At 41.5% G+C, this 15,184-nt stretch overlaps 2 protein-coding genes across 10 annotated transcripts in view; both read right to left on the bottom strand.

The window, feature by feature from the left end:
* LOC100645413 (insulin-like peptide receptor) overlaps nt 1-5,762 on the bottom strand; it is a 43,076-nt gene extending 37,314 nt beyond the window's left edge. For 3 of the 9 annotated variants that reach the window (XM_048408924.1, XM_048408921.1, XM_048408925.1), the window contains exons 1-2: nt 3,628-5,761; nt 2,179-2,464 (exon numbers count right to left, since the gene is read on the bottom strand). The gene's annotated coding sequence lies outside the window, so the exon portion shown is untranslated. The other 6 variants (XM_048408916.1, XM_048408919.1, XM_048408915.1 and 3 more) reach the window with 6 other exon arrangements.
* A 775-nt stretch (nt 5,763-6,537) lies between these two features.
* Nucleotides 6,538-14,770, bottom strand: LOC125385680 (UDP-glucosyltransferase 2). Its single transcript, XM_048408934.1, has 8 exons — nt 14,026-14,770; nt 11,087-12,271; nt 9,670-9,936; nt 9,133-9,331; nt 8,870-9,046; nt 8,003-8,320; nt 7,369-7,597; nt 6,538-7,288 (listed from the first exon to the last, which is right to left on the bottom strand). The coding sequence occupies exons 2-8, from the start codon at nt 11,321-11,323 to the stop codon at nt 7,150-7,152; spliced, it is 1,566 nt and encodes a 521-aa protein (XP_048264891.1). The 5' UTR covers nt 11,324-12,271; nt 14,026-14,770; the 3' UTR covers nt 6,538-7,149.
* Nucleotides 14,771-15,184: the final 414 nt, after the last annotated feature.

Below are 15,184 nucleotides of genomic sequence, written 5' to 3'. Positions count from 1 at the left end.
CAGCGTAGACCTCTTTTAAACTGTAAGTCGTCGGCGTTTCCGTTCCGTGATGTCGACGGTGATTTCTCGCGATCGTTATCGTGTTCAGTGAGGCTTTCGAATTCATATGTCTGCGTTTCTTTTCCACCGGTCGCGACACGTGGTCGTTATTTTTAGAACAGAAGCTGATTACGGAAGAGCCGAGATAATGGGGATGATCGGTCGTAACGATGCGAGTTACCGTTTCGTGTTCATAGTCGAGAATACAATAACTTTCGTCGTTTCGTTAACTGGTCACGTATTTTATCCTGTCAGTTATGGTGTACTTTTAATAAAATCTTCTTATCTTTTTTTTCCATCGAGCGTAAATGAAATACGGCTATCTGATACGTTTGTTTACTTTGCATACGTAAAAATGGTTAGACGCTAGCTAGATGGTTATTTCTACGGGAAAATTTATGCGAGAGAAAATTTAACCAAACGAGAGACGTGACGATAATTTTCCTCGGATCAACCACCCTTCTGTCGCTAGCTTACGTAACCATTTTGTTATATCCGATGGCCAATATTTCTTTCGTTTTCCGGTCTCCGTCACAGCCCCCCGTATTCGCGAGACGACGGACCGGTCATGTTTATTTCACACCCGAACGAAATTCTGACAGCCAGGTGAGGATGGATAGAACGATCCACGATAAAAATTTTGTTTACGAGGTAACGCGCTCTCTCTCTCTCTCTCTCTCTCTCTCTCTCTCTCTCTTTCTGTTGAAGGTTATAATTTCAAGATAATCGCAATAATACAAAACATGGTTGCGTCACCGCTTTTTCTTGTCGAGTTACGATCCTCTTTAAATCGTGTCTTCATTCCGATACGCGGTTACGTGACTTTCGATTCTTTGCGTATGCGATACGACCCACTATAAATAATTTAACGTGATTTAGCTCGCGCACGTAAATTGACAATTTTTTCTTATTATAGCGATCGGTCAAATTAAACGGCCACTAAACGTAATTTATCGCAGAATCGTTAAATTTAACGTTTCCGTGCGTTCTGTATCTTTCGTTTAAAATTTAACGATCATCGATATCAGTATGCACGCTCGTCCGCAATAACTTCGTTGCATAATTGATTAATTAATTGAATTTTGTTTACTAACGCCGCAAAACCCGTTTCGTTGGCTAGCCAATTAATTGTTCGCAGCATGTTTACGCGTAATTAGCATTTTCCACGATTTATGAACGTACTTCGAAACCGACTCGAAACGACCATTGCTGTTCTTCGCTCGAGCGCGTTTTTATTTACTTCCGTTTAATCGCTTCCGATTAATCGAATGTCGTGTAACGTGTTTTCTACGCGCACGTGGTGTAGAAGACAGCGTGTGCGCGCGCGAGCTTCTTCCACGCGTGCAAAAAACACGTCGGCACGGAGAAGCAGAGACAAAAAAAAACATTGTTCATGCGATACCCTGAGCGCGGAACAAGTGTCGCAAAGTCGAAGTTGGACGCTGTTTCGCGAGCACGTGACAGATATGTATATCTCGTGCTGAGCCAAACAATGGTTTACTAGTTGGAGAAAAGACATCCAGAATGGTTTTCAATTTTAACCCAAATTAAGTCTTTTCATAGCGGCACGTCTTTGGCACAGTATACGACTGCTTATGTCGTATACTAATTTTTTACAAGGTACACGTATACGCCTGCACCAAATGTTCGGCAATATTCAAATTTTAACAATATATAACCACGATCAGAATTTTAACGAAATGTGAAATCACGATATACAATGATCGTTATGAAACTTCAAGAAGTTTTGTACAACACGTATAATATAAATAAATGTACAAGTAATCAAACAGTTTCGTGACTCACTGTAGACTGTACTTACGTAGTAATCAATATTTCCAGCAAATGCATGTATCCCCTAATATTGACACTATCTTCGTAGCAAACAAACTATTCTAATCCACATGCTTAATCGCCACACCATTATCGAAGCACCTTTTATCGAAAAAATCATGCGTCTAGACGCCGGCGAACAAATAACATTCTCTTCGACATACTTTGGCCGACACGCAATTCGAACGGTTATGGGACACGATCGCTTGTTGCGCGTTATTATCGCAGAAACCGTTCGAATTGCCGGCTAAGAAACGTGCCGAAACTTTTTACGCGCCAATACTTACGCGTGTCATAGATACATACATACATTCCTGGCCGCGAAGTGGATCCGTGTCGTTCGTCCTCGATGATGACACGTCGATAACACAATCACTACCGAAGCACCACTGCCGTGTGTCCCACATTACTCGGCATGCCGATAGTCCGAAATCACTGCGTAAATAACGAAAATAGATATGAAGTAAAAAGGCCGAGTAGAATGATTTTTGCACGTACATAGACGCGTAGATGTACGCATGCAGTCGCTCACGACGGTCTGTTTACACGCTTCAAGTTTTCTGTGTATGTGTGTGTGTGTATGGTTTTATCACTAGAAACCAAAAGGCAACACTATCAGTTATACATCAGTGCAAAGTGAAAAGATAAATTTGCTCGGCATATTAAGGTATTTGGAGGAAGACTTAGGAGAGACTTTTAGAACGAAATTTTATCAGAAATTACGAAACGTTTAACGTTTTGATTTGATCAGTTCTACGAAGATTCTTAGCGACGTCTATGGAGAACTTCTTCGTGCGTGTATTATATATATATATATACTTCTTCGTATTTCGGACTTCTTCATACTTCGAATTTCTCCGTACGTGTATTCTATATGTTGTACGGACATTTGCATATATGAATTTTTTCATATGTGTGTCAATCTTGTTTCGATTTCGAGAAGAACTTTTGGTGTTTGAAGAAAATCTTTCGCGTAAAAGTGAAACAGATCACGCAACAACAACAAGAAATAAGGTGTTTTATTTCTTAAGGGAAACTTAAGACTAAGGACTAAGACTAAACTTTTTCGATCAGAAACTTTTCTCTTCGATTCTCTTTGACATTTAACAAGAACAGAAGACGGTTAAGTATACCTGTTCTACGATTTCACATAGCTGTGGAAATATGTTCAAAGAAAATTGACCGCGATACAATTGCTGAGAGCTAATGTCTTTGTCCGTTTTAAAAAACGTTTCCGGCTCGAGCGATACACGTAGACATTTGTGATTAATTGTACAAGTATAGGGGTATATACGTAGGTACAAGTGCACGTGGAAAAGGAGCTGGATCGATGTATACGGTAACGCGACCGATTACAAAACACACGACCACAGGCTAATTCTCTTTTTCTGCGTCGTCGCCTAGCCGGAACTTTTTCAAGGCTTCGCCCGTAGAAGATTTCACAAGAGACACGAGTTTGCTCTACACACCACGAAATTCCATCTTTTTTCTTCCAACACTTCGCTCCACGTACTATTTAGGACAAAGCTGCGTGCGTAAGTTGATGCGTACGTGCGCGCGCGTGTTCACTCCTTCGACTGACGCGCGATGATTCGTAGCCGCTTCTAATGCGTAGTTAGCTTCGCGGACTCCGGTAAAATAAAAGAAAACATAAAACATAAAGAGAAAGAAGAAACACAAAGAACCACTCCCCGAAGGTTAAAGCGCCGAGACGCCACCACCGCAAGTAGCCTCTGCTTTCAACGATCTACGCACCGCTTGTTTACTTTATCCCACCTTCGAACAGGTTGTTGATACGCGACGGAATCATATTTACGTACCAGAAGAATTCATAATTCACGGCACTGAACTTTGTTAAACAGTTCAATCTAGTTTGCTTCTTTCGTATTTACTAGCACAATTGGAATATCGTTTATTATGCGACTATAAAGATTTAAAAGGTACAACGGAAGTACGAATTCACATAGATGATGAACAGACATCACCAAACGAACAAGTACACCAAACACCGCTCAAGGCGACCATGTTATCGTCACTGGCGCGCCTCGGATTGCTTTTTTAAACATGATACCGTTAACTCCCCGCGGTACTCACGCGCGACGCGTTCGAGACACGCGTACACACTACACGCGACGAAACAAAACGCGGGTCGGTACGTCCGATTGCTCTAAGAACCGCGTAATTCACATGCGACGCTAAGAAAACTCGCCGCGACGGTAGGGGAATGTCATAAGAGTGGGGGTAGGGAGAAAGGGTGGTCACGAGTGGTCACGACTGCGAAATTCTGCTCTCGTGTATTCGGAAATCCTTCGATCGTTGAATTTCCTTCGGACAACAAGATATACGTCTATGCACGCACGATCCTTTAACTCGAGACAGAGAAAAACAGAGAATATGTAAAAACACGTGCCACAAAAGGCAGGCAGACACAGACAGAGTAGCACGACTGACGGACGAAAGGAAAAACCGGTCGGGAGGAAACTATAATTGCGACGCACGACGTGAGACCGTTTTCTTTCCCGTCGCCATTATCGAATGATAAGAAAAAGAAGGGTTGTTCCGACAAAGTGGGAGGGGGGTGCGACAAGGAAGGAAGCATAGAAAGCATGGTCTTCCTCTAGACTAGAGAAAGAGAAAGGTATACCATATCGGAGAGGAGAGAGAGAGAGATAGAGAGAGGCGGCTGCTGCTGCCCGCGTCCCGTATTGCGTAGTAAGCGCTTGAATGGATTACGTCACGCGCCAGAGGCAAGCGCAAGAGGGTAAAAGCGTCGCAACAGACATACAACACACACGATGATGCCCATACTGTATAGAGCATTTGTTTGTTGCATCGGTTGTTGCGCGTATTCAATATGCGGCATTTTGCATGGAGGACTTCGGCCCCGACCTCGGCCGTTTGTTTTCCGGTGACCGACAGGCCCCAGAAGCCACGAGTGAGAAACCAGATATCCAGCTACCCACCTACCGCCACCATGTGAACACTCTACATGCTCGTATGCGCAGCATCGTTTACCGTTCGCGCATATTCGTCTGACAGGATGCCGTTTTCCATCGTTTCTCGTGCACCTTCGCCAAGTGCCGAGGAACGATCGATCGTCAAGATACGACACGAGGGATTCATCCATTTAACGAGGAGAACTCTCATTTACGGGGCTATGAAACAACGTTCGTCGATCACGGCGAAACTCCCGCTCGCTCCCCACGTGTTTTCGCTGATCGAACAACAGTCAACTCTCTGCCTCGACTATCTTCTTCGTGTCTTTATTCTATCTTTGCCTCGCCTGTTTCTCTCTCTCTCTCTCTCTCTCTCTCTTCTGCCTCTTCCTCTCTCTCTTTCTCTTTCTTTTCTCTCCTGTCTCTGTTCTCTCTTCTTTCGCGACATCGTCTCAAGTGCCCTCTTTTGTTTCTCGTCTCCTCTCATAGACTGTTACCTCCTCATTTTTCTCAAGCGTGCGTTTAATATATATTTCGTCTCACGAACAAATTGTCGAGTCACGCTACAAACTGGCACCACGTTCCACGTGGTTAGACGTGTCCTTTCAAAACACCACGATCCTCACTACCATCTCGCACATACACACGCGTTACATTTTATCCCATATATGGCATTTACCTTTTGGCTTTATTCGCGTGCCCCGGAATTTGCACTCTGGCCCGCCACTCTCGTATCGTCTCCGCACACACGGACCGATTCGCGATTGACGACGAGAGAACACTCGGTTAGAGGCAGCCCTCAGAAACGTAATAACAAAACGTACACCAACATTCTGACGAACGAATCAGCTGGTACTGATCCAATCGTGATCGAGCGCCGACTTCGCCACGGGTCACGGACGTAGAAGCGTCGTGAAAACATGAGTACTCTGTTCGTGTCGCGGCGGGAATCCGACTCGTGCGCCGCCGTTCGTAAAGACTCCTTAACTAATGCCAGTACCATACTTCGCCACTCGCCACGTGCATGCCCCCTTCCCCGTCTTGCTATCTTGCTTCCGTCAGTATTATTAGACGTTTATATATTCACAAACATTTGGGACGTAAGGCCTGACACAGCGAGTGTACGATATGACGTCGTTATGATTTATCACCGGTGACGCTACGCAATTTGATATCTTTATACTTTTAAGAATGAGATCTCGCACTCATGTGCATTGCATCGTTTATGTATAAACCTACAGAGTCCAACAGCATGTAGGTGTATCTGCATCAAGTCTAAAGTGTTTAAAAGTACGACGTAGGTTTCAATCATTTCCGGAAGTGTCGTTCTCGATGAGAAACGATACTCGTCTGAATGATTGGAAGCGCTGTCAAAACGCCCAATAATGGAGACCAGACGCGATAGGTTAAGTTACGACGAATATTTACGACAGGTAAAGCATACAGGAATTCTTCCATGCAGAGAGAAAAATGGGAATGTGTTCAGCCAGTTTACATATCTAGCTGCGCAAGTATCGGTAGAAACTTGTTTTCAAGAATATTTATTATTGAGTCTTTGTTCCGAAGCAATGAATACTGTTTTCTATTTATCTCGTTGAAGGTTGCATAAGAGTAGATACCTACATAAAAAAGACTTTTTATCGTTGAGTCTTTGTTTTGAAGCTAGGAGTACTATTTTTTATTTATCTTGTTGAAGGTTGCATAAGCAAAAACATCTTGTCAGAAGTGATTTATATCAATGTTCATGATATATATCTGATTTCTCTTATTTACATCGGAGAGTAGTTATGCAGGCACTGTTCGGAAGGCGAATGTTTGTAAACAAGTTCGCGTTTATGCAATTGCCGAACAACCCGTATGTTTATAGTTTTATGAATTGCATATAGTTTCAAAAAGATTGTTTCAATATATTTTCGCGCTTCTAGTTTAAGCCATAAACTTTGCAAATTGTTTGCATGTGCAATGTAAACTACGTTCCATCATTCCGTGAGATTTTTCAATCAAAGATACTTTCGACCCGCTACATCAATAGTAGTTAATGTAGAAACCTGTTATACGTCGATATTATCATTTTCTGAGTAATCACTAATTTTTACTTTTAATTATTTCTTCTTTTATCTAAACATAACTTATTTTACTATATTACATATTAATTCAAGCACAATAAAAAGGGTAGAAATGTTTAGATTTTTAAGAAAATATTTTTAATCTAATTGTAAGATATTTATATAGGCAATATCAAAAATCGCTAAAATATCCATAGACGCTATTGGAAGGTACTAAACATATTAAATAAATACATGATAATTTCACAGAAAACGAAATTGATACTATTCACAGTCTAGTCGATTTTTTTCCTAACAATTTGTTTGGAAATAGTTCTCCAACACAATTTCTTCAGTCCGTATACCGATAGTAATAACGCTATCGCGTAAAACATTACCACGTCGATGGAATAATAGTGAATAACATTCATATATCTAAAACAAATTAATTTCATTAAACAATTTCTTAGGGATTAAGACTTAAAAAAGAAATTCTTAGAAAGGCTTCGACGTACCTTGTAGAACTTTTTAAATGCTCAGCTCCTTTGTACTTGGCAACGTGTTCTACCCACCAAGTAGCCAATTTTCTGGGGTTAATTGGCAATTCCCGTAGCAACGAGCTTCTCTTCTTCGCTGCTATTCGGTACGAATTGTTGTGTACACCAGCCACCTTGAGAATCCCATCGCGAAAGCTTCCGATGGATATCCTAGCCAAGTCCATCACCAGAACGTAACCCAGTTTTTCTGTAATGCAAAAGGATTGAAAATATTCCTTCGAAGATCGTACGCTTAGTCGAAGTTCTTCCAAGTCATCCAATTCCCCCGGTTTTATATATTTCTAAAGTTATTATCAATTTATTTCACTTATCGATATTCATGATCTTTATCAAGGTTCCACGACTTAATGGAAAACAATTCTCTGCGATATAATTAGAGACACGCTTACGATAATTGTGTAATGTAAAAAATATCGTAAAAAATGTTCAAAAATTTAAATATATTAAGCAGAGATCAAAGATGCCAGAGTATATTCTTCGTTCGTTTAGAGAAACACAGGCATAGACAGAGAGTTACGTGTTCTTTGATCGATATTTCAAGTGCAAGGAGTAACAAAACAATAAGATAAAAGGCGTAGCGTCGATATTTTACCAGCTTGAGCCGCGTTTCCATCGTGATCGCAGAAAACAGGCAAAACGAGGGTTGGGGCGGCGTGATAAGCAGCCTCGTGCAAAGACAAAAGTCCTCCGTGTGAGACGAACGCTTGTAGCTTCGGATGGCCTAACAGCTCTTGCTGAGGCCACCATGCCGCCGTTCTGACGTTCGACGGCAGATCTTTGATCTTCGTACCTTCCCATTTCCACACGACGTTGTACGGAAGCGTGGCGAAGGCTGCCACGAAAATTTGACGAAGTGCCTCTGGCATGCCTGATGCTCGAACCGACGAACCCATAGATACGAATATGAAACCTACGGCCATGTTTCACGGTTATCGTGACGAACTACTTTCAGTCTTTCGACTTGGCTTGAAAATGATCCATTGTATGATAGACTGGTCGTCGATAAGCTGGTACAAAAACGTAATGGATCGTTATGACAGAAAGACAGATTAGACATTTTTGACGTATCAAGGATACTTTAACATTAAAACTAGCAGGTCCATTAAAATGAGCAATGTGTACATTTTTATAATAATTTCGAATGATTGTTCGTAAAATACAGGATAACAATTTGTTCTCCGCATCTTCCTTTTCTATTTCTTTGGCACAAGTTGTGTATTTTAATCTGGTCGGTGGTTCTAGCGTTACATTCCTACGGCAATTCGATCTTCGCTACAGCGAACATGTAAACTCTATATCGCGCGAGTTTGCATCTTTCCCATGCTACGAGAGAAATGTTCAATATCCTTTGACGCGGCTCCATCATCTCCACTTTCTCCGACCAATCGATAAACCTTAGCCCAACAAGCGAACGTAATTTCCCGTTAACGACGCGAGTTGACTTAGGATATCGACTCACCGCGTTGCAAGAAGCTCTCCAAGTCGGGACTAAGCTTTGTCGCCGGCTTGCAATGCAGACACGCGACGTTCACCACGTTCGCTAAATACGGCACCGACTCTGCCACGCTGTAGTGACTGTTCTGCAACGTCAGAGGAATCTCCGTGGTCAGATCTCGCACGTCTGGTAACTGGTTCCCTGAAGCAGCGAAGATGGAACGAGATTGTTCGAGAAAAAGCAGATCGTCGTCAATGAAACCGATCGCGAATAAAAGATGTACGTACCTAGGTACTTTCTCAGAACCGGTTGAAGATACCCGCTGACCATAATCCAGTGCATTATTCTCAAAGTGACGAGACAGGCTACGTTTAGAACCCTTTGAAAGAAGTTCATGTCCTGGGTCAGGGATTTGCCAAAGTAAGGTGTGACGGACCATGGCGATGGGTTCCCTTGGCGACTTATGGATCCGCTGTATAGTGCCACCTATATCGACATTTTTCTTCAGTTATTTCGCTACGAGTAATCGAGACATTGAGAAAGGTGCGGTAAACTAGTTTTCTCGAAATTCCTTTATCTACTTTGCTATTATTTACTTGCTTTAAAATATTCTTTCAAATATCTATTCCTGCGCCCATTATTACGCTTTCATTCAAAATTAATTTATCTAAAATTATTCAAAATTTGAATCCAAACTAAAGATCATGTACATAATGAAATACGTTTTTAGGTCTCGACCATTACAGACTTGTTATTCACGAACGCTATTGGCAAATATGTTTGCTAGCGAATGCCTGTCTTTACAGCGTATTTAAAATAGTTACGGTATTCAGCATGATAATGGGCACATCCTCGCCGTGAAGAACTCCTAGAAGGCACTCGGGGAAGGCTCCGTCGACGACCGCGACGTCCCATCGAGTCTGAGAATTTCCTTCGGGTCTTCTCAACCAAGACACGGAGATTTCGTCGCGAAGAAGCGCCTCGCATGCCTCCCAGGCATATCGCATTGCGTCCCACGGAGAGATAGGCATTTCATCTCGGAATCTTGCGCCAACCAAGTCCCATTCGGACGTGTAATTCCCGACATAAGCCTATCGATAATAAAACACAGTCTAAATGTCAGCTTCCTCATAAAGCAATCCTACTATCGCGTTTTTCTTTAATAAATTTCTTCTACTGTGTATCCACTCGATGGAAACGTGTTATTTCGAATAACCACGGAACGCGAGCATTTTAGCGAGACAAAACTAGAAGATCGAGAAGTTAAGCGATACAAAGCTTAATACGCACACAATTCGTACAAAGTCATTAACGTTACTAATATGCAAAGCGGCGAATTTAGACGCAGTTAGGTTTTCGAGTTTTCTTTACCAAATCCTTTAGTAGATTAATCAGATTATTTGGCTTCGATCAGATTGTTAAAATAGGCTTGTAAAATTCAAGTTTAGGAGATTCGTACAAATCGGTGGGATCAAAAGCCAAGCGTTTGCTTCGAACATGATTACGTAACTTGACATTTTTGTGAGTAATTAAAGAACCTCGACTTCACTTGAAGTTTGTACGTTTCGTGTCAAGCACAACGCGAACTCAAGCAATTTGAAACTATTTTATCAGTATGTATTTGAATCAGCTGACTCGATTAATTTGAACGAAGCTCAATTGTCTTATTCCATTTGACAAATACGTTTTAGTTCGCATTATTTTGTATTCTTCCCTTTCTTAAACCTTTTATACGTCGTTCTCGATAATAATCTTCTCTCTTTCAATTGTCAAAATTCCAGTATCAAATTATTTGTTTCGTTTCCACCCAGTGGAACCAACAGCGTTCATTGAAACCGAGAGGTTCTGTGTGTACATGGCCTACAATCATCGAATTCCCCAAGCTTCTCTTCTTCTATAATTTACCAGCAGTTGTTTGCTCACGCTACAAACTCCAGTCAATTCATATACCGTCCCTTTTGTACGCCCTTGTGCTACTTCCGGCACTCTCGTAATTAAATAATTCAACTAACTGATACCATAGGTGAAATTGCGTCTAGACGGAATAATACGCGCTCGAAAATGTCTTCCGCTATTCTCTAAGAGCTACTTCTAATCAGCTTATCTTTCATAATTTAATAGCAGGAAAGCACCGAATTCAAGAATTCTCAATTTCTGCCACTTGTCGATCTTCGAATTGCAATTTTCTTTTTTTTTTTTCTTTCGTGAAATATTTTATTCGTAAAGATTGAAAATGTCTACCTCGAAGATAGGCGGAACGAACTCTTGCAATCCGCTGTTCGCAGCTGGTCCCGGAAACGCGCTCAATAGGGTCACGTTGTGTCCACGTGCCTTCAAACTGCTACCCAGTGCCACAAATGGCACGGTGTGCGACTTCGTGCCACCCATAGTGGCCAGCAGGATATTGTAACCCATCGTGGAATTACAGACTAACGAGATAACGAAGAAAATTATTGCTGGAGCCATCGAATTGGACATCTTTAAGTTTTCACCGTTGATTTCCTTCTTTTCGCGTTTCGGCTCTTTTGGTCCTCCGCAACACCTCAACCAGTGTGTCCTACGTCGATCCGATGAAGTTTACACTGGAAGAAGAAGCTTTTGACATCGGAAACTATATCATCGTCGAAGCAGCACCCTTAAACGTTGCAACTTTCTTCTGTGAACATTCCTCGTTCGCGTCTACGTTGATTCCTATTTTCCACTCGATGTTACTTTATCTCTTATTCGAGCAGAAAGTTTCTCACTCGCGATCTTAGCATTCAAGTATCTTCTTCATATGCCTTGTTCTCTTGAATCTAATTTCTTAAGTTCTCCAAAGTGTTGCCTAAGCTTCTTATATGAAAGCTGCTCGTTCGTAATCTTAACATTCCAACGTCCTCTGCTTCGCGTTACTTCAGCTGTACGTCTCTATCTCCTCTTTCGTGTAGTTTGATAAATTCCTCCAAGTTCTGTCTGAGCTTCTATGACAGTTTCTCACTTGTAACCTCGACGTTCCAACGTTCTCTGCTTTATATTACTCCCGACGTATATTTCTATCTTTTCTTCCACTGAATTTCGTAAATTCTTCCAACTCCTGTTTCCAAGTAGCGTATTACGATGTTGCTCGGGTGACACAAACGTCTGGTTTTCGTCGGTGGAACCGCGTCTATATACGCTGGCCCGTCAAAGCCCGAAGGATTGGGAAAACAACTCCATTATCATTGTAATGATAGGTTGACGAGAGAAAAAAGAGACGGCCATCGATCGTACGATGGACGATAGTCCTGTGAGAGACGAGTAGACGGGAGAGGAGACGGCTTTTCTTCGGACAAACCCGTCCATGAAACCTCGAGACGGCTATTTCCTCGTCATTTTTACACGAAGTCGTCGAGCATGACCGATCACGTTCGTTTCCGTGATTCTTTATTCCGGCTTAGAGCTCTGGAACTGAAACACAGAAAACCACAAAATGATTTGTTTGTTCGTGTAGCACGGCTACAGGGAAGCTCTTCTTGGTTCAAATGTTCTGTCTACCGTTTTAAATGCGAAGGACATCCAAGTTTTATCATTTTGTTTGTGCCATCTTTGCCTTTCTACGTCATTCGGTGTACGATATTCAATGTATTTCGCAATGGCCTGTACGATTACAATTTTACTACTTAAAAGTTAAGAAACAGATCTTCAAACGGAATATCTTTACGTTCGTTTTGTCTTTCATCGAGCAACGCGTTGCTGTAACGCTTTATAAATTAATCGATACTTTAACCAAACTATTGAAACATAATAAACCCATAGGAATAAATCCACTGTATAACGTTAAGTCTAAATATTTGTTATTTAAAGAAAGGGAAACTACCTATCCTCGTTTCTGATATGCAAAATTTCTGCCAAAGGAAACATTCGAAACTCGTCGCTTGTCCCGGCAATTTTCCTTCTTATGCGACTGTGGTTCGATTGACAAACGACACTGTTTGAAGTACAGCACGCGAAACTCGGAGTAAAGATCATCCAATTCATCAGCCGATCATCTTTAATCAATCCTCGTTCGTTCGTGAGAACACGCAAATTTAACCTTCAACGATATTCAAACGACGCCTGAAACTTTCACTAAATAATGCAAGTTTCAAGTGCACCGCTCGTTCGAGACCCACAATACGATCTCTCGAGATTGAAATCCTGATCTTGACTCTCTTTCCCTTCTGTTCCTTTCTCTGGTTCTTCTTTTGACGATCCTCTGTCCTTCGCGAAAAACGGATAGGTCGATATCCGTACGTGTCACGGGACGTTTAACGGGATTAGACGAGACGTTAAATCCTTCTCGTGAATCTCAAATAGACGAGTAACCTTTTCAACCAGCGAGATGTACGTTTTAGGGAGTTTCAAGGATCGAAAGTTCAATCGTGCAGACACGAGGAACGCAGATTTGTCGACGAATTGAATATTTGTATGGATTTCAAAGTATCCGAACATCTGTCATAGAAAATTGTTTCTTTTTATTATTTAATTTGTACTTTACAATTTGCTCAGTTGGACGTTTGGTAAATGTAGAAAATTTGTACCGATATATTATCTGTGTTAATAGGAAATCGAACGGTGTCTAAATACTTTTGTGTTTTTCTAATTAATTCGCAACATTCGTCTCGACTAATAATTAGATACGCGTAACTCTTGATTAAAAGGATCGATACTGTGGACTCTAACGACAAGTCGTCCTTTTTCTCAAATTTCTACGATTTTTGGAACACGCTACGACACCTAACTTTCGACCAATGGTGGTTTTCTTTTTTATTTCTATCTTATTTTTATGACTCTATATGTAGCTAATCTACATTTCTATGACTCTTGCAAATAGCTTCGACAAATTCTTCCCTTGTTATACTAAATCGTAATTTTCAATAGATACAAAATGCTAAATACAAAATCGACTCGTTGAAAGTCTAGTTTAGTTATCATATTTCACAGGAGACTTATTTTCGAACGTACACAGAGGAAATTAAGGAGCAAAGATACTTCGAGGATCAAAGTCTCGTTCTTTTCACTAGCAAATTTTAACGATTAAATCTTCACAAATTGACAGTATGACGAACATATTTATGACGTTATTTCACAAATACAGCTCGGCAGTATATCTGGTCGTCGACGAAGCTCTTCGATCGAGTCGTCGAAAATCGTGGGACGCGATCCGTAACACTTTTCCTTACCTCGTGCCGCTGGTCCTCGACTTGTTTCTTGCGATTTACGCGCGGCCAGCGTTTCCTTCCTTTCTCGTGCGCTCGTTCCTCCACGTTTTCCTTACCATTTCTACGAAAGAAGTTTCTTCTGCCGAATTGAAATCGCTCTTTTTAATCAATGTTTCGCCGAGTCAGTTTCACTATGCAACTTTTCCATTAATTCCATTCGGATATCCTCGCTCACGATTCTCCTCGCTATAACCCGATACCTACGCCTTTTAGTGTCACTTTACAGCGAAGATTCCCTATCCTTTGACATATCGATTCGATCAGAAATTTATTATAATAAAAAGGAGATTTATTATAATAAAAAGGAAACACCTTTTAGTTTGCGTTTGGTTAAAAACTCTCAATGTTTCGTACGTAAATACGTAGGTCGATGTTGTCGTTCGCGATGTTCGTATTGTACGAACTCAGCTGAATTTCGATTCAGCGAAAACGAAGTTGACAGATTTTTCAACGTCGCTCTATAGCGAAGATTCCTATTGTTTAGCGAGTCGATCGAATCACATTCACTGCTTTCGTATTTCGAAAATTTATCTCGCTTTTATCTTCCGTTAAATTTCGATTTAGCGAAAACGAGGTTAATAGGCCCAGGTGCAGGGGCTCGAGCGAAAAAAATCGGTCGATCGATTTTCGCAGACCTTGAGACTCGACGCGTTTCGACGCACGAAGCTTGGATATCACCGAGCGTGAAAGTTTGACTGGCCAGCGGCAGCTTTAATGATCAGCTGTGCTCGAGAGAGAGAGTTTTCCCTCCCACCAGCACTTGCTTCTTCTTGCTTTTCGATGGTCCCCGTTCACAAAGATGTCCCGCAAACCAGCAACAATGAGATACACAAACCAATCGTGAGTTACCTCCACATCTTTGTTACACTCTACTGTCGATGTAAAAGTGGGAGGTTCGATTGGAATTTTGCTTCTGTCGCTGTGATTGTTGGCTGATCCACGTAGTGGGAAAATGATTCGGGGCTGCTCGTTACAAGTCAGAACCGTGGTATTGCTAATTTTTTGGATTGAAAAGATCGGAGGAGGATCGAAGATTGATGGACTTTTGATCGATTGACGGAATGACAAACCATTTGGCATTATTCGTACGAGGTGGAAGAAATGGTATTGGGAATTCTTT

This window comes from Bombus terrestris, chromosome 9 (assembly GCF_910591885.1).
Source record: "Bombus terrestris chromosome 9, iyBomTerr1.2, whole genome shotgun sequence".
In the NCBI taxonomy this organism is placed as follows: Eukaryota; Metazoa; Arthropoda; class Insecta; order Hymenoptera; family Apidae; genus Bombus; species Bombus terrestris.
Note: the sequence above shows the minus strand (reverse complement) of the source record. Positions and strands in the feature narration are given on the sequence as shown.

Excerpts from the sequence above, each read along its gene's own strand:
- LOC125385680 (XM_048408934.1), bottom strand. The coding sequence starts at position 11,323 with ATGTCCAATTCGATGGCTCCAGCAATAATTTTCTTCGTTATCTCGTTA. Across the intron at positions 9,047-9,132 it reads GGTTCTGAGAAAGTACCTAG|GGAACCAGTTACCAGACGTG; the intron begins GTACGTACATCT and ends TCGCTGCTTCAG. Across the intron at positions 7,598-8,002 it reads TGGAAACGCGGCTCAAGCTG|AAAAACTGGGTTACGTTCTG; the intron begins GTAAAATATCGA and ends TTTGCATTACAG.